Consider the following 19,354-nt stretch of genomic DNA (forward strand, 5'->3'; position numbering starts at 1 on the left):
TACTTTTGAGGCATTGTCACTGCTGTAACATAGAAAACATGGCAGCCAATTTCCACACAGCAAACTCCCATACACAACAATCTCATTTGACCAGATAATCTGTTTTGGTTGAAAGGTAAATATTGACCAGGGCACTCCCCTGCTCTTCTTCAATATAGTGCCATGGGATACTTTACATCCAACCAGGCAGGCAGATGTGGCCTCAGTTGAAACATTTTATCCTAAAGGTCCTCTAACAATACAAAGAAAGAGTGTTAGCTTACACTTACATTCTTAAGTCCTGGAATATGAGTTGAACCCAAAACTTTGTGATTCAGAGGCAAGAGTGTTACCAACTGAGCCACAGCTGACACTTTGTTGGTTAAATGATTACTATTAACCTGGGAGAACATTACTTTTTCCTAAAAATATGCTTTTTTCATAAAGTTTGTCAAAGTACATTACATTTGAAATTTGACATTACATAAAGTGCAATACAGATCAGTTTATTTCAATATAGTAAACAAGTTACCTCACTATACTTGCCGTTACACATTATGTTCACAGTGTATATTCACATTTCATGTCAAATGTTCTCTGGTGCATATGGCCCTTGGGATTTTCACACAGGTTCCAGCCCCTCAGTGTACTATATTGGGAGCACCTTAGACAGTTGTCTTTCTCCATTGAACCTTTGTAGCAGCTGCCCCAAGCTTTAGTGCATCTCTCAGTACATGATCCTGGACATTGGAATGTGCTTATTTGCCATGGTTTATTGTCAACATCTCTGTTGACCAGAAGACTAGCAAGTTCCGGGCAAACCAAAGAGCATCTTTCACCAAGTTGATCAGTAGTTGAAGTTCATCTCAGCATGCATCCTGGAACACTGACTGCCCTTCTTTCAACAGTTACATAAGATCTATTATGTCTGCCCTGCTTAAGTCTCTGGAGGGGATTTGAAACCACAGTATTATAACTCAGAGATGAGAGTGCTACCATATCACTCAGAGTGCAGCTGCAAGCGTGATCACGTGCAGGCAGTTTAATAATGAAAATTCTATCCTGAGACCACCTACAGATATGACAGAATGACGATCCCAAAGAAGGATTGCGCGTCAGATAAATATAACTTTATATGCTCACTTTGCAGACATCTGGTTTCAAAACTGAGAGGTTAATGTGTCTCTAGTCTTTCCTCATAACTTAGACCTCCAACAATAGTATTGTGATTTCAATACAATGCCCAAAAATATAAATGGAACACCCAGAGTCTGTTAATATTCTTGACTACAAACGTTATTTTAACAAAAACAGCAAAGGATGGAAAACCCCAGCAGGCCTGACAGCATCTGTGGAGAGAGAATAGAGCCAATGTTTCGATTCTGGATAACCCTGCATCAGAACTAACTAACCGTTAGTTTATCATATGTTATAGACCTTACTTAAAAGTTTATTTATTCGTGTCAGAAGTAGGCCTACATTAACACTGCAATGAAGTTACTGTGAAAATTCCCTAGTCGCCACACTCCAGTACCTGTTCGGGTACATTAAGGAAGAATTTAGCATGGCCAGTGCACCTAACCAGCATGTCTTTAGGACTGTGGGAGGAAACCCGAGCATCCGGACAAAACCTACACCAAAGAAGGAATTGAGAGAGTGCAGAATGTAGTATTACAATCATAGCTAGGGTGCAGAGAAAGATCAATTAAATGCAAGGTAGGTCCATTCAAAAGTCTGATGGCAGCAGGGAAGAAGCTGTTCTTGAGTTGGTTGGTATGTGACCTCAAACTTTTGTATCTTTTTCCCGATGGAAGAAGGTGGAAGAGAGTGTGTCCGGTGTGTGTGGGGTCCTTAATTATGCTGGCTGCTTTGCCGAGGCAGCGGGAAGTGTGGACAGAGTCAATGGATGGGAGGCTGGTTTGCGTGATGAATTGGGTTATATTCATGACCTTTTGTAGTTTCTTGTGGTCTTGGACAGAGCAGGAGCCATACCAAGCTGTGGTACAACCAGAAAGAATGCTTCCTATGGTGCATCTGTAAAAGTTGGAGAGTCATAGTTGACACGTCAAATTTCCTTAGTCTTCTGAGAAAGTAGAGGCATTGGTGGGCTTTCTTAACTGTAGTGTCAGCATGGGGAGACTAGGACAGGTTGTTGGTGATCTGGACACCTAAAAACTTGAAGCTTTTGACCATTTCTACTTTGTCCCCGTTGATGTAGACAGGGGCATGTTCTCCATGACACTTCCTGAAGTTGATGACAATCTCCTTCGTCTTGTTGACATCGAGGGAGAGATTATTGTCACCGCACCGCTTCACCCGGCTTCTCTATCCCATTCCTCTACTCTGTCTCGTCATTGTTTGATGCAGGATCAAGGAACGTGAGGGAACTCACAACTAATTTGCTCGTATTTCCTGAAGCTTCCATTCAACAATAATTTGTATAACACCTTTGCCACAGATGGGCACGGATTTGGGGTGCAAAGGATATGTTTCAGGACCTTGGAGAGGAAAGAGGGAGGTTGAAGATGGGAGAGGAGCATGCAGGAGCAGAGGGGTGAACGATGGGGGATTTTAAATAGGAAGAGGAGAAGGGTGGGCGATGGCAGTTTTGAACTTGGAGCTACCCCCCATTCCTCCTCAAACAATTCCCATTGCAAAGGTTGGGGACTGACGGGACATTTGCTTCTTTCCAGCAGGGGTTCTGCGCACATGCGCAGTGGGTCGTTAGTGTATCCAAAGGAGGGGACACCAATCGCCGCTGGATACATTGTATCCGAAGCAGGGGCCATTGTAACAAAGGGGAGCGAGCGCGTGACACTGAGCAGCAGCTTGCAGCCGCTCCGGGCTCAGTGTCCACTCACTGACCAGCGGCCGGAGCGCTGCGGCCCGGACACCCGCCGCCCTTTCCGCTCGGCGGCAGCGTTTATTTTTGCATCGCGCTTCTTTTGAAGGCTGGTGTAACGAGCCCGTTTGGCTCCGTCAACCAATCAAACAGGAGCCACCCCGGCTGTGTGTAAAAAAAAGCCCAGGGAGGACACTCTAATTAAGCAGCTGCTGTCAGCGCTCGAGCGGATTCTCTCTCTGTCTGTCTGTCATCCCTCGAGGGGGGAGGATAATTGACCAGGTGAGTGTGGAGATTTGTACCGGTGGGAGCAGCGGTACCCACCGGGATGAGAGTGGGAATGTGTGTCGCATTTGCTAACTGCTTATTAGAGGAAACAAAGAGTAGAGGAAATTCGGGAAGCGTCTAGACTCCCCGCCCTGCGACCCATTCTTTAAAAAAAAATTACAGTTGGTTTATTTTATGGTTTAATACTTCATTTGAAAAATCAGTGGTATCTTCTTGAACCCCTTCACCTCAGCCACGTACTGTAGAGTGGCAATGGCGTACATCCGAGCTGTAATTTGACTGGTTTCCTTAACAACGCCGTGTAAATGTGGATTAAAGTGAGAGGTGGTATTTTTAGAAAGTGCTGAGGACCCAAGTGAAGTACGAGGTAGGGATTATTTGGTAAAAGTCCCGCCTGGGGAATTTGGGAATGGATTTGCGGTTCAGAACTTGGCATCTGATGTGAAGTGATTTCGGTTTCACTTGAATGTTAAAATCCTGGAAGCCTCGATACGTTTCTAAGGCCCGAAGTGAAGTGGGGGGGGGTGAGATTTTTCCTCCACTGGGAGTTACAAACCTGCTTGTTTTGCTGACTGACTCCAGGTTCAGACTACATTTTCACTTGTAGCAGCAGTATTCACATAAGTGAAACCTTTTCACACGGTTGTAAGCATTGGTTGCATTTCTAAGAATAGCTCTGTTTCGGTTTGATCCTTATGCACAACGTTATTGCCGTTGGTTTTTCCTGGGGATTTTTTTTAATGCTACATGGCAGCGGGTACCTTCTCAACCCTGTATCTCTTTCTCTCTTCCCCCCCCCCCCCCCCCTTAATTTTGATCCAATCTGCAGATAATGTGGTCCTTTTTTTAACTGAATGTATTTTTAAAATTCATCCATAAAATGTGGGTGCTACTGGCTAGGCCAGCATTTATTGTGTCCCTAATTGCCCTTGAGAAAGTGGTGGTGAGCTGCCTTCTTTGGACCCTTGCACTCCCTGTGGTGTAGATACACTCTCAGTGCTGTTAGGGAGGGAGTTCCAGGATTTTGATACAGCAATAGTGAAGGAACGGTGATATACTTCCAGGTCCAGATGAAAGCTGATAACTCCCCTGGGGTGGGGGGGTCTGACAATCTAAATCCCAAGGTACTATAGGAGGCAGCCATGGAAACAGTGGATGGTTTGATTGTCATCTTTGAAGATTCTGGAGCAGTCCCAGCAAATTGGAGAGTGGCAAATGATACCAAAAAAACCAACGGCAATAACGTTGTGCATAAGGATCAAACAGAAACAGAGCTATTCTTAGAAATGCAACCAATGCTTACAACGGTGTGAAAAGGTTTCACTTAAAAAAAGGAGGGAGGGCGTAAATGGGGAATTACAAACCAGTTAGCACAACATCAGTAGTAGGAAAAATTATTACATTATGTAGTAAAGCATAGGATAACAGAACACTTAGAAAATCAAAGTCAACATGCATTTTTTTGAAAGGGAAATCATGTTTGACAAACCTAAGAGTTTTTTGAGGACATAACTAGTTGGATAAAGAAGGGAGGGCCAGTGGATGTTGTGTATTTGGATTTTTAGAAAATTTTTGATGTGTCACGTGGTTAGTGTGCAAAATTAAAGTGCATGGAATTGGGGTAATATATTGGTTGATTGAGAATTGGTTAGCAGACAGGAAACAGAATAAAAAGGTCTATTTTTGGAGTTGAAGGCAGTGACTAGTGGTGACCTGCAGGGATCAGTATTTGGGGCACCAGTTTGCACAATATATATCAACGATTTGGATGAGGGAAGTAAATGTTATATTTCCATGTTTGCTGATGGCACAAAAGTGGAATTGTGGTGAGGAGGAAGTAGAGGCTTCAAGGTGATTTAGGCAAGTTGAGTGTTGGCCAAATACATGGCAGAAGCAGTATAATGTGAATAACTATGGAGTTATCCACTTCGGTAGGAAAAACAAAATGGTAGAGTATTATTTAAATGGTGATAGAATGGGAAATGTTAATGTACAAAGAGATGTGGGTGTCCTTGTACATCAGTCACTGAAAACAAGCATGCAGGTGCAGCAAGCAGCTAGGACATTGCAAGAGGTCTTAAGTATAGGAGCAAGGATGTCTTACTGCATCTGTACAGAATCTTGGTGAGATGACACCTGGAGTATTGTGTGCAGTTTTGGTCTCCCTGCCTAAGAAAGGATAAACTAGTCACGAGGGAGTGCAATGAAGGTTCAGTAGACTGGTTCTTAGGATGGCAAGATTGTCTTAAGAGGAGAAATTGGGTCAACTAGGCATGTATTCACTGGAGTTCAGAAGAATGAGAGGGGAGCTCATTGAAACATATAAAATTCTGACAGGTCTGGACAGACTGGATGCAAGGATGATGTTTCCCCTGGCTTTGGTTGGTGGGGGGGGGTCTTGGGACACAGGTTAGGACGTTTATGACGGAGATTAGGAGAAATTTCTTCACTCAGGGTAGTGAACCTGTGAAATTCTCTACCACGGAAGGCAGTGGAGGCCAAGTCCATGAATGTATTTAAGAAAGAAATAAAGGTGTCAAGGGTATGGGGAGAGAGCGGGAATGTGGCATTGAGATGGAGAATCAGCCATGATCACATTGAATAGCAGAGCAGGCTTGATGGGCTAACTGGCCTGCTATTTTTTATGTTTCTATGTGAGTGGCTCGGAGGGCAACTTCCAGGTGGTGGTATTCCGATGTATCTCCTGCCCTTGTCCTTCGAGGTGGTAATGGTCATGGGTACAATAACACTTTCTCTGGTGGTCATTACATGGTAAGGTTGAAGTACTTTTTGAAATGTAGTCATAGTTATAATGCAGGAATACTCAACACTCATTTAGCTCACAGCAATTAGACAAATGTTCAATACTTCGTTGAATATTTTCTTTCAAGAAGTCCTTAGCTGCTGTTTAAGGGATAAATGTTGGCCAGGCTACCAAGGGGAACACCCTTGTGCATGAATATTGTACTGAGTTGAGTGACTAACATCTGGATGTGTTGAAGTACTGGAACTGCAAGAGACTTGCAAAAACAAGAGTAAATACTCAAAATGGATAATAAATTGCTTTTGTTTCTGGAACAATGTAATCACTGTATCAGGGAGCTTTCAGAATCAGTGTCAGGAGCAGCTTTTTATAAAAGCTCTGCTGTGAGCTAGTGTAGTTGGGTATCGCTGTAAGCTCCAACTGCACAACTTTATCACAAGATTGAACAATTTTTTTCACTTTTTAAAAACTACAAATGGGTTTAAAAAGCTTTAATTTTGAGGCAGGGAATTGGAAATATACATGAAAGGGAACAAATATAGAGCTATGCAGAGACAGGGAAGTGGGACTAATTGGCTTAAAGTTTATTTTAAGCACTGTTAAAGGTTAACTCTTTGAAAAGAGTTGACACAAGTACAATGGGCTGAATGGCCTCCATCTATGCTATAGATAATGCCTTTAATTTACTTAAATGCCTTACCAAATGATTGCTGAGCAGTAGAGAGATGTCTGCTATGTTATCCGGCTGATGGAAAATGCCACACAAATCAAAACATTGAAACATTCATTAACAAAAGAAAAATAAATGCGCACACACACACACAATTACACTTGGACAGTTAAAATCAGTCTTACAAAACAGCACCTCCCCTCCCCCGTCCCCCCACACCCCACTAAAAAGTCTCCTTACTTGGTCAGGCTCACAAGTAAATATCCTTTTCGGCAACAATCTGTTATAGATGTGTGATTTTAAAAATCTGGTAATATCCCCAAGACACAGCTACTGTAACTTTAGTGAGGCGTACCACATGAGCTCTCGCTCCTTTCTCCCACTTTGCTGTGAAACTTCAAAACTTCAGATACAAGATTGCTTTTTGCAGCCTCCAGACTTTTCTGGCTTAACTGAGTGGCTGATTTAAAACTGCATCTCTTTGTGCCTGGAGTTGTTGCTAGCAGGTCTTTCTCACACGGCCAACTCCAGGAGGTCTCACATGGCCACTCCCCAAAAGCAGCTCTCAACATCTCTCCTTAAGCACCTCTTTTCTTTTTCCTCTTTTTCCGTTGCCCTTCGCCCCTATTTGAAACTTAACTTTCCCAGAATATACAAATCTTTCATGTTTCCCTACTGCCCTTATTTTTCAGTCAAATAAAATTCAATAACCTTGCTTTATTTATTTATCATTTTTTTCAAGTTGTAAACTCTTTATGCCCCTCTGAAACTTAACAGCTAAAAATCCAAACTCTCACTTATCTGCTGACTGCTTATTTACTCATAGAAAATTAACTTGCCATCTTTACTTCAAATGTATGCCTTTAACACCTACATTCCTTTGATGGCTATAAGATTTAGGACAATCAGCCCCGAGCTTAACTAAATTGTTATTAAATGATATTCTCTCACACACAAGCCTGCTTCTCAGAATAACACAAACCCCAAAAATATTAAATGTAATATCTCTCTTAAATGACATGGTTAATCAGGTGTATCTTCAGGGGACTTTGAAAGTGAGGGAATTGGTGAGGTGGAAGGTTGCAGGGAACTGGTTCCTAATTGATTTGTTTTTACATTGATAAGCAAGTTGTGTTAAATATGTTGAAATGTCTAACAGGCACAGAAGGATCTTAAAATAATTTGAGCTCTAAAATTTTATCTGTGATTTATTTAAAAATAATCTATGCATCTAGTTCTGCTTCCCAATATTTTATATTAAAAATTAGCAAAATATTTTATAGATTTTCCCACTCTCCACTAATACATTCATGACTATATATTCATTACTGTTTAATTGATGAGTTCCCATGGCATTACTCATGGTCAATCAGTATCTGAACTCTGTTAATTTGCCTTCGCTCACTATTCTTTGCTATCTTCGCCTACAAAAAAATCTTTGAATCTCAGTCTTGAAAGTATCAGTTAATCTACCTTTCAATACCTCTTGGTGGAGTGAACACCAGATTTCCACTGGCTGTACGTGTGCTCATGTCTGATTTTACTCGAGTGTTTTTTTAAAGATTAAATTGTCTCATTCATAATTTCCTTCTATCATTCATGCTTCCCTGTATCTACTTATCAAATCCTTTTAACCATGATCAGAATCTAATTGGCTGGTGGTGTAGACTCAGGGTATACATGACCTATTCTTATTCCTGTGGAGTTTTTAAAAATATTTTATCTGGCGAATAATACCCCGAGTACAATGGGGCAGTGACGCTGAAATGTAGCGATGGAAATTGTGTTTATTTAAAATCAGGTTTTGGTGTTAACACAGTTCCTTCTGTTAGCAGAAGTACAGTCATGTTCCATCTACTTGTGCTCATCACTCAGCTACCTATTCTTACTGGTGGACTATCACGGTGTGCTGACATATCAGAAACACAAACCAGTCATACTCCAAAACCACAAAGAAAAGGTAAATTTTTATTACTAATGATTGTAATGACCATTCTCTCTCATCCAGCGTCATCCTTCAATTGATGTAGACTCACCTGTAATCCATCTATGGCTCTGCTTTTTATTCTTTCATGGGATGTGGGTGTTGATGGGAAGGCCAGCATTTGTTGTCCATCCCTAATTGCCCCTTGAACGGAGTGGCTCACTGGCCATCACAGAGGGCAGTTTGTGTGTACAAGTCCCACTCCAGAACTTCACGAAAAATCAAGGCTGAAGCTCCAGTGAAGTACTTGAGCAAAACTGTGGGTCTGAAGTCACATGTGGGCCAGACCAGGTAAGGATGGTAGATGGGTCTTTATGATAATCGATGATATTTCCTGGTCATGATTACTGAGACTAGTTTATGTTTGAATTTCAATTCCAACAATTGCCGTGCTGAGATTTGAACTCTTGTCCCCAGAGGATTAAACCCGGCCTCTGGATTACTAATCAAATGTATTGCCACACACTAGTAATTAGTGAATTCCCATGACAATGCCCTGCATCTAAACTTCATTTGCCTGCATTTGCTCCGCCGATTACTGTTTCAGCAGTGGCTCTCAGTTGGTAACACTCTTGCCTCTTAAGTCAGAAGTTTATATGTTCAAGTCCCACTCCATAACTTCAGCACGAGGATCAAGGCTGACACTCCAGTGAAGTACTCAGTTGGAGCTGTTCTGCTAGAGATGCCCCTTTTAGATTAAATGGTAAATGGAATCTCTGACTTCTCCCTCGGGTGAACATAAAAGGTCCCACAGTACTATTTCAAAAAAAAGGAGGGAAGTTACTCCCAGTATTCTGGACAATATCCTGTAACATCACAGTAAACTCATTTTCTGGTCATTGTCACGTTATTTGTTGGATTTTGCCATGTGCCACATTAGAATAGAGACTGCACATCAAAAGTACATAATTGGCTGTATTTGATTTGTTTTATTATTGCCACATGTGTTAGTATACAGTGAAAAGTATTGTTTCTTGTGCGCTATACAGACAACGCATACCGTTCATAGAGTACATAGGGGAGCAGGAAAGGAGAGGGTGCAGAATGTAGTGCTACATTCATAGCTAGGGTAGAGAGAAAGATCAACTTAATGTAAAGTGCTTTAAGATGTCTTGAGCTCGTAAAAAGCACTATATAAATACAAGTTCTTTACTCCCTTTTTTCTTTCTTAACTGTTTTATGACCAGCTGATCAAAATTAACTTGATGTTCTTGCTCTGGTATTTGGGTCAACTTTTACAAAGCATGAAAGGTTAACTCTCCATTTTACATTCTTATGGACCTGCTGTGTATTCTTGCATTTTGTAATTTTAAGTTGCATGCCAGGGACTGGAATACAAAAACAAATGCTCAGCAGTTCAGGCAGTGTCTGTGGAGAGAGAAGCAGAGGAAACTTTTCAAAAGTTTTGTTTCAAATAGGCAAAAATTAGGAGTATTACAGATTTTAAACAAGTTCAGAAGCACAGAAAGGTTAAGGGTGGTTGGTGTGAGAACAAAGGAGGTCTGTGGGTGGAAGGCAGGAGAGATTAATTGACAAAAGGGATGATGGTGCAAGGGAAAAGGAAATGTTAATGGGACCACATTCTGGGAGCTATCATAGAACAGTACAGCACAGAACAGGCCTTCGGCCCACGATGTTGTGCCAAGCTTTATCTGAAACCATGATCGAGCTATCCCACTCCCTATCATCCTGGTGTGCTCCATGTGCCTATCCAATAACCGCTTAAATGTTCCTAAAGTGTCTGACTCCACTATCACTGCAGGCAGTCCATTCCACACCCCAACCACTCTCTGCGTAAAGAACCTACCTCTGATATCCTTCCTGTATCTCCCACCACGAACCCTATAGTTATGCCCCCTTGTAATAGCTCCATCCACCCGAGGAAATAGTCTTTGAACATTCACTCTATCTATCCCCTTCATCATTTTATAAACCTCTAAGTCTCCCCTCAGCCTCCTCCGCTCCAGAGAGAACAGCCCTAGCTCCCTCAACCTTTCCTCATAAGACCTACCCTCCAAACCAGGCAGCATCCTGGTAAATCTCCTCTGCACTCTTTCCAGCGCTTCCACATCCTTCTTATAGTGAGGTGACCAGAACTGCACACAATATTCCAAATGTGGTCTCACCAAGGTCCTGTACAGTTGCAGCATAACCCCATGGCTCTTAAACTCCAACCCCCTGTTAATAAAAGCTAACACACTATAGGCCTTCTTCACAGCTCTATCCACTTGAGTGGCAACCTTTAGAGATCTGTGGATATGGACCCCAAGATCTCTCTGTTCCTCCACAGTCTTCAGAACCCTACCTTTGACCCTGTAATCCACATTTAAATTAGTCCTACCAAAATAAATCACCTCACATTTATCAGGGTTAAACTCCATTTGCCATTTTTCAGCCCAGCTTTGCATCCTATCTATGTCTCTTTGCAGCCTACAACAGCCCTCCACCTCATCCACTACTCCACCAATCTTGGTGTCATCAGCAAATTTACTGATCCACCCTTCAGCCCCTTCCTCTAAGTCTTTAATAAAAATCACAAAGAGCAGAGGACCAAGCACTGATCCCTGTGGCACTCCGCTAGCAACCTGCCTCCAATCCAAAAATTTTCCATCCACCACCACCCTCTGTCTTCGATCAGACAGCCAGTTACCTATCCCATCGGCCAACTTTCCCTCTATCCAACACCTCCTCACTTTCTTCATAAGCCGACCATGGGGGACCTTATCAAACGCCTTACTAAAATCCATGTATATGACATCAACTGCCCTACCTTCATCAACACACTTAGTTACCTCCTCAAAAAATTCTATCAAATTTGTGAGGCACGACTCGCCCTTCATGAATCCGTGCTGACTATCCCGGATTAATCCGCATCTTTCTAAATGGTCGTAAATCCCATCCCGAAGGACCTTTTCCATCAATTTACCAACCACCGAAGTAAGACTAACCGGTCTATAATTACCAGGGTCATTTCTATTCCCTTTCTTAAACAGAGGAACAACATTCGCCATTCTCCAGTCCTCTGGCACTATCCCCGTGGACAGTGAGGACCCAAAGATCAAAGCCAAAGGCTCTGCAATCTCATCCCTTGCCTCCCAAAGAATCCTAGGATATATTTCATCAGGCCCAGGGGACTTATCGACCTTCAGTTTATTCAAAACTGCCAGGACATCCTCCCTCCGAACATCTATTTCCTCCAGCCTATTAGACTGTAACACCTTCTCTTCCTCAAAAACATGGCCCCTCTCCTTGGTGAACACTGAAGAAAAGTATTCATTCATCACCTCGCCTATCCCTACTGACTCCATACACAAGTTCCCACTGCTGTCCTTGACCGTCCCTAACCTCACCCTGGTCATTCTTTTATTCCTCACATAAGAATAAAAAGCCTTGGGGTTTTCCTTGATCCGACCCGCCAAGGACTTCTCATGTCCCCTCCTAGCTCTCCTAAGCCCCTTTTTCAGCTCATTCCTTGCTAACTTGTAACCCTCAATCGAGCCATCTGAACCTTGTTTCCTCATCCCTACATAAGCTTCCCTCTTACTTTTCACAAGACATTCCACCTCTTTCGTGAACCATGGTTCCCTCACTCGGCCATTTCCTCCCTGCCTGACAGGGACATACCTATCAAGGACACCCAGTATTTGTTCCTTGAAAAAGTTCCACTTTTCATGAGTTCCTTTCTCTGACAGTTTCTGTTCCCAACTTATGCCCCTTTATTCTTGCCTAATCGCATCATAATTACCCCCCTCCCCCAATTGTAAACCTTACCCTGCCGTACGGCCCTATCCCTCTCCATTGCAATAACAAAAGACATCGTTGACCATAAACTTAATTAGACCAGCCATATAAATACTGTGGCTGCAGGAGCTGGTTAGAGGCTGGGAATTCTGTGGCGAGTAACTCTACTCCTAACTCCCCAAAGACTGTCCACCATCTACAAGACACAATGCAAATTTCTAGACTCCTTGAATCACCTTGAACAACAGAAGAAACCCTGGCTATAGGGGAACTCACCATGACTAGCAAAGGAAACTCTCCTAAGAAGGGCAACCACTGACCCCCCCGGACCACTTTAAAATAATATAAGGGACCCTGAAAAAGGGAAACTCATCATAACTAGCAAATGAGATCCTGCCTAAAAATGTACACCTCTAACCATCCTTTTTTCCTTTCCCCAATACTCAATCTTTAATCTAAACACCTCAACAACCACCTCTCCCCAACCACCTGAAATACAGCAGAACCCATGCATCCACTATCCTCTTCCTCCAGGGGTCCCGACCAATACCAACTCCCCACCGCCCCCTCCCCCTGCTTTTTTTTCCCCATCACGCAAATATACCCTCTCATCCACCGCCCCGCATAAGAAAAAAGTAACATGAATAATAAAAGAAAAGGCGCTGAGAAGACAGCGAGCCACAATATAAGGGCAAGGCATCACAAAGGGCAACGAGCATTGGACATGAGCCGAACAAAAAGAGGCAGAGCACAAAGAAAAGGGGACATGTCCTCTCTCTGTCCAACACCATGTACAAGGCACAAGTCAGGAGTGTAATGGAATTATCCTCACTTGCCTGGATGAATGTAGTTTCACTAACAATCAGGCCAACACCATCCCAGACACAGCTGCCTGCTTGATTTACACTCCATCCACCATCTTATGCATTCACTTCCTCCACAGTGGCTGCAGTGTGTACCTTCTACGAGATGAGCCTTAGCAAGTTACTGCAGTACGTTTGACAACACCTTCCTAACCCTGGAAACCTCTACCACCTAGAAGAGCAAGGGCATCAGATGTATGTGAATGCCACCACCTCCAAGTCTCTCACACCATCCTAGCTTGGCACTATATTACCATTATTTCTCTGTGGCTGGGAAAAATCCTTCTTTCTAGCACTGTGGACTGCAGTGGTTCAAGAACTTTTCGCCAACATCTGCACCAGAGCAGGACAATAAATGCTGGCCTTTTTCAGTCATGCCTAAATATCAAGAGCTAACAAAAAAATTATGAAAGGTGGGTCCATAGGCTTTGAAAATGGGTAAAAACTATCAACCTCAATCTGAAAACTGGTGACTGTCGTTTGATCTGAGAGAATCTGGAAGGCTGTAAAGTGACTAATCAAAAGATAAGATGCTGCTCTTTGAGCTTAGGTTAAGCTTTATTGGAAAAATGTAATAGGCTGAGGTCATAGAGAGAGTGGGCAGAGAATTAAAATTGGAGGTGACGCCAAGCTTGGGGTCATGCTTGTGAACCGAATGGAGGTGTTTTGAAAAAGTGATTACTCGATCTGTGTTTGGTCTCCCCAAAGTTGAGAGAACATTTAATCTGCTGCAAGTGCAGTATAGTAAATGGAGGTAAGTAAGTTGCTGTTTTCCCTGGCAGAAGTGTTTGGGACCGTGGGAGGTAGGAAAGGGAGAGGTAAATGGGCAGGTTTTGCATGTCCTGACTTAATGTGGGAAGAAAAAGGTGTGTTGTGGGTGACTGAGGAATGGATAAGTGTGTTGTGGAGAGAACAGTCCCTTAGGAATGTTGAAAGGAGAGGGGAAGGAGATTTGAGATTGTAAACTCTGTCCCCATATTTCTGGATGGCAGCCAATGTTAATTATTTGGCCTTTTATTTCACTTCCTCTGGAACCATATTTTGTTTCTTGTTCCCTTACCATTTCATTTTGACTTGCTCCCATCATTCCCTCATATTAGTTAAATTCTCCTATCTTCCAACCCATCAGATCATCCCTCTTTTTCCTTCCCCATGATACCCTGCCTCAGTAGTGGGGTGGCATAGTGGTTAGCACTGCTATCTCACAATGCCAGCGACCCGGGTTCAATTCCCGACCTCGGGGAACTGTGTGGAGTTTGCACGTTCCCGCGCATGACTGTGTGGCCAAATTCCCCTCCAACCCATTTTTCAAGTTTGCTGACGACACCACCGTGATGAGACCGAGTACAGGAATGAGATAGAGAATCTGGTGAACTGGTGCAGCCACGATAATCTCTCCCTCAATGTCACAGTAGGAAGTCTCACAACATCAGGTTAAAGTCCAACAGGTTTACTTGGTAGTACGAGCTTTCAGAGCACTGCCCCTTCATCAGGTGAGTGGAGAATTGGGTTCACGAACAGTGTATATATAGACACAAACTCAATTACAAGATAATGGTTGAAAAGCAAGTCTTAACAGGTAATCAAGTCTTTACAGGTGCAGACAATGTGAGTGGAGAGAGGATTAAGCACCGGTTAAAGAGGTGTGAATTGTCTCAAGCCAGGACAGTTAGTAAGATTTTTTTCAAGCCCAGGCAAGTCGTGGGGGTTACAGGTAGTGTGACATGAACCCAAGATCCTGGTTGAGGCCATCCTCGTGTGCGGAACTTGGCTATCAGTTTCTGCTCGGCGATTCTGCGTTGTGTCTTGAAGGCCGCTTTGGAGAACACTTACCTGAAGATCAGAGGCTGACTGCTGAAGTGTTCCCTGACAGGAAGGGAACACTCCTGCCTGGTGATTGTCGAGCGGTGTCCGTTCATCCGTTGTCGTAGCGTCTGTATGGTCTCACCAATGTATCATGCCTCGGGACATCCTTTCCTGCAGCGTAGACAACATTGGCTGAGTCACAAGAGTATGTGCTGTGTACCTGGTGGATGGTGTTCTCATGTGAAATGACGGCATCTGTGTCGATGATCCGGCACGTCTTGCAAAGGTTGCTGTGGCAGGGTTGTGTGGTGTTGTGGTTGCTGTCCTCCTGAAGGCTGGGTAGTTTGCAGCAAACAATGTTCTGTTTGAGGTTGTGCAGTTGTTTGAAGGCAAGTAGTGGGGGTGTGGAGATGGCCTTGGCGAGATGTTCGTCTTCATCGATGACATGTTGAAGGCTCCAAAGAAAATGCCGTAGCTTCTGCGCTCCAGGGAAGTATTGGACGACGAAGAGTACTCTGTCCGCCATGTCCTGTGTTTGTCTTCTGAGGTCGGTGCGGTTTCTCGCTGTGGCGCGTCGGAACTGTCGATCAATGAGTCGAGCGCTGTATCCTGTTCTTATGAGGGCGTCAATGTCAACAAAACAAAGGAGATTGTCATCGACTTCAGGAAGCGTGGAAGAAAATATGCCCCTATCTGTATCAACAGTGACGAAGTAGAAAGGTTCGAGAGCTTCATGTTTTTAGGTGTCCAGATCAACAACCTATGCCGACACTATAGTTAGGAAAGTGCACCAATGCCTCTACTTTCTCAGACTAAGGAAATTTAGCATGTCAGCTACAACTCCAACTTTTACAGAAGCAGCATAGAAAGGATTCTTGTTGTATCACAGCTTGGTGTGGTTCCTGCTCTGTCCAGGACCGCAAGAAACTACAAAAGGTCGTGAATGTTGCCCAATCCATCACACAAACCAGCCTCCCATCCATTGACACTGTCTACACTTCCCGCTGCCTCGGCAAAGCAGCCAGCATAATTAAGGACCTACACACCCCAGACATTCTCTTTTCCACCACCTTCCATCAGGAAAAAGATACAAAAGTCTGAGGTCACGACGTACCAACCAACTCGAGAACAGCTTCTTCCCTGCTGCCATCAGATTTTTGAATGGACCTACCTTGCACTAAGTTGATCTTTTGCTACACCCTAGCTATGACTGTAACCCTACATTCTGCACTCTCTGGTTTCCTTCTCTATGAATGGTATGCTTTGTCTGTATAGTATGCAAAAAAACAATACTTTTTGCTATATGCTAATACATGTGACAATAATAAATTAAATCAAATCTGTGTCTGCGTGGTTTCTTCCGGGTGCTCCGGATTCCTCCCACAGTCTGAGAGACGTGCTGGTTAGGTGCATTGGCCATGCTAAATTCTCCCCCTGCACCCGAACAGGTGCCAGAGTGTGGTGACTAAGGGATTGTCACAATTACTTCATTGCAGTGTTAATATAAGCTTACTTGTGACACTAATAAATAAACTTTGAAACTTTAATTGCTTAAAAACCAGTTATTTTTTTCAAATTCTAATGATGGCTCAATGATCTGTCTCTCTCTCTCCATTTCCACAGCTGCTTTCTGATCATTTCCTCTAACTTATTTCCAGCACTGCAGTATTTTGCATTTGTACTTTAACATAAAATCCAGGCTAGTTCTCCCGGTGCAATTCTGAGGAAGAGTCATTAAACTGAGGCACTGTCTGCTCTCTCAGGTGGACATAAGAGAGCTACTATGCTACTATTTTGAAGAAGAGCTTGGGGACGTTCTCCCCGATGTCCTTACCAATATTTAATCCTTAGCCAGTACGACTGTTTGTAAAAGCTTGCTACGCACAAACCTCTGCCACAGTTCCTACATTACAGCAGTGACTATATTTCATTGGCTGTGAAAGGCTCTATATGTATGTAAGTTCTTTAAAGAAGATTTGTGGTTTTTGTTTCAATCTTTGTGGCTTATCATAGGCTAAATGTTGTTCTTTATCAAAGGCAGAACCTTTTGCCCCAAGTCACAGTAGTGGTTCTTTCAGGTGAAGTAGTGCTGTTTTATAGAATGGCAAACAAATATTAATAGTGAAGTGTCTGGCCTTGATGTATTTGCCATTGGTACGCCAGAATCCCATGGAGACTAGTGGGAGGAAGTGGCTTTGCAAAGCACAACAAATAATCAGTTTCTTTCCAAATGTTACGAGATCTGGGTTTAAATATAAAATAATACTGTTTTCCAGACCCTATTTAGGTCTCTCTCTCTCACTTGTATATCTTATGCATTGTGTAAATGTACGTGTGTGTATGTTTTCAAGTAAAGTAAGATGGATGCAGTGCTTTTCTAAGTAATGTGAGTGGCTTTTGTGTGGAAAATTGTGAATGGAGCCATAGGCAGGAAGCAAATGTAAAAGGAATCAAATTCCATGGATAGTGTGTAGGCACTGCTTTAGTGTGAACTCTGCATCCTCCTCTCATTGTGCAGCAGATGCAGTTTCAAAACTTGGGGTAGGCACCCTGGAAGGAATGCACAGTGTGCTCATTGATTTGAGCCAAGGAACAAATGTGCTTACAATACAAATGTAACACGATCCATTTAAGATGTCAACTTCGTAAAGTGTTGTGGTTTGCTTGTAAAGAGCTGTGTTAAAACAGCAGCTGTTTTTGTCGATTTTTATTTCAATGCAGCAGGGCACTAATAATTACAATTCTAAAGAAACTTTCCAACTCCAGCATAGGTTTTTATGACTTTTGCATCACAAGTTGGTTATCAAAGCACACTGAATAGCATCGGTAACTGGTGTGCCAGACCCTTGCATGATTACCTTCATTTCCTGTGCAAATAATGTTTGTAATTCCAAAGATTAATTAAGATTTCTGGCCCATAATTTTCTGGTTGAGGTTTGGAGCAATCATTTGGGAAGACTCAAAAAGGACATTTATATGCTGCATCTTTCACAGCTTCAGGACATCCCAAAGTTCTTCACAGCTAATAAAATGCTTTTTAAGTTACTATTGTAATGCAGGGAACTGTGGCAATTAATTTATGCACAGCAAGATCCCTCAAACACTATTGCGATAACAACCAGATTTTTTTTCTAGTGAGTCTTTTATCTGTTTTTTTTTGCTCGAGAGATTAATTTTATTCGGCTCTGGGGTGCAATCCCAAATTCTTCAGAGATGAGCATGCTACCAACTGAGCCATGCCTGTCATCAAAGACTGTGATGGTACAGCTTAAGGCACTTTACTGAACTTCAGTGTTTCTGTGAAATGGGCATTTAAGTTGTAGTTGAAATCTGTAAGAAGTTGGTGAGAAGCTCCCTTGTAAGGATGGTCTCATACCACTTCGTTTTGACAATTTGGAACCTAATTGCTGTCAAATTGGATGTGCACAGTAAGAAGTCTCTCAACACCAGGTTAAAGTCCAACAGGTTTATTTTGTGCCACGAGCTTTCGGAGTGCTGCTCCTTCATCAGGTGAGTGGGAGTTGTGTTCACAAACAGGGCACATATAGATACAAACTCGATTTACAAGATAATGGTTGGAATGCGAGTCTTTACAGGTAATCAAGTCTTAAAGGTACAGACAATGTGAGTGGAGAGAGGGTTAAGCACAGGTTAAAGAGATGTGTATTGTCTCCAGCCCCACGACTTGCCTGGGCTTGCAAAATCTCACTAACTGTTCTGGCTCCCTTTTTGTAATTAAAAAATAGAGTGGAGACTTGGGACCCTGGACAGATGTATCCAGCTGTATTGTTAGGACAGTATTTTTTTGGAACAAACAGGCCATTTGTACATTATCTCAGCTACCTGGCTGACCCTTTATGTTTCAATTTCCATTTTTAGAATTGCCTCATTAATGCTGCAATGGCCTATTATCTTTTTGGGTGTGTTATGGGAAATTCTTCTAGGTGGCCTGATTAATTTAAAGACAAAACTTTTCATTAAACATTTCATTTCACAAAGGCAAAAAAAAAATCAGTTCAATGAAATTCTCCAATTAAACTAGTTTTATTAAAACATTGACATGTTAGAATCAGAAATATTACAAATTAAAAATATTCAGACAAACATACAATTAAGACTAGACAAATTTCTGTCGGCCGAAAGGAGGATCTCTGATTTCACCTACACAGCAAATGAGCTAAGAGGCATTTTCAAAAGGTCTCGGATTTCATGCCAAAAAGCAGAATGGTTATACTTTTTTTCTGATCAGATTATACAGCCCAGCACTTAATTAAAAACAATTTCATTCATTCACTGTTCTGTCAATCTAACAATGGCATGTCCTTCAATCAATTATATTTTGAACCTTCAAATATTGATCTGCCATTCGTCTGTCTTACGGAAGTTCTCTCCCAAAAATAGGTTCTTGTGATTCAGC

At 42.5% G+C, this 19,354-nt stretch overlaps 1 protein-coding gene across 1 annotated transcript in view; it reads left to right on the forward strand.

The window, feature by feature from the left end:
• The first annotated feature begins 2,660 nt into the window (after window positions 1-2,660).
• The window catches only part of prrg4 (proline rich Gla (G-carboxyglutamic acid) 4 (transmembrane)), a 45,481-nt gene continuing 28,787 nt past the window's right edge, over window positions 2,661-19,354 (forward strand). Inside the window, exons 1-2 of the mRNA XM_078220943.1 lie at window positions 2,661-3,103; window positions 8,379-8,503. Coding sequence (XP_078077069.1) covers window positions 8,389-8,503 — 115 coding nt within the window. The 5' untranslated portion in view covers window positions 2,661-3,103; window positions 8,379-8,388. The remainder of the gene's footprint in view (window positions 3,104-8,378; window positions 8,504-19,354) is intronic.

The sequence above is a fragment of the Mustelus asterias genome, chromosome 9 (genome assembly GCF_964213995.1).
Source record: "Mustelus asterias chromosome 9, sMusAst1.hap1.1, whole genome shotgun sequence".
NCBI lineage: Eukaryota > Metazoa > Chordata > Chondrichthyes > Carcharhiniformes > Triakidae > Mustelus > Mustelus asterias.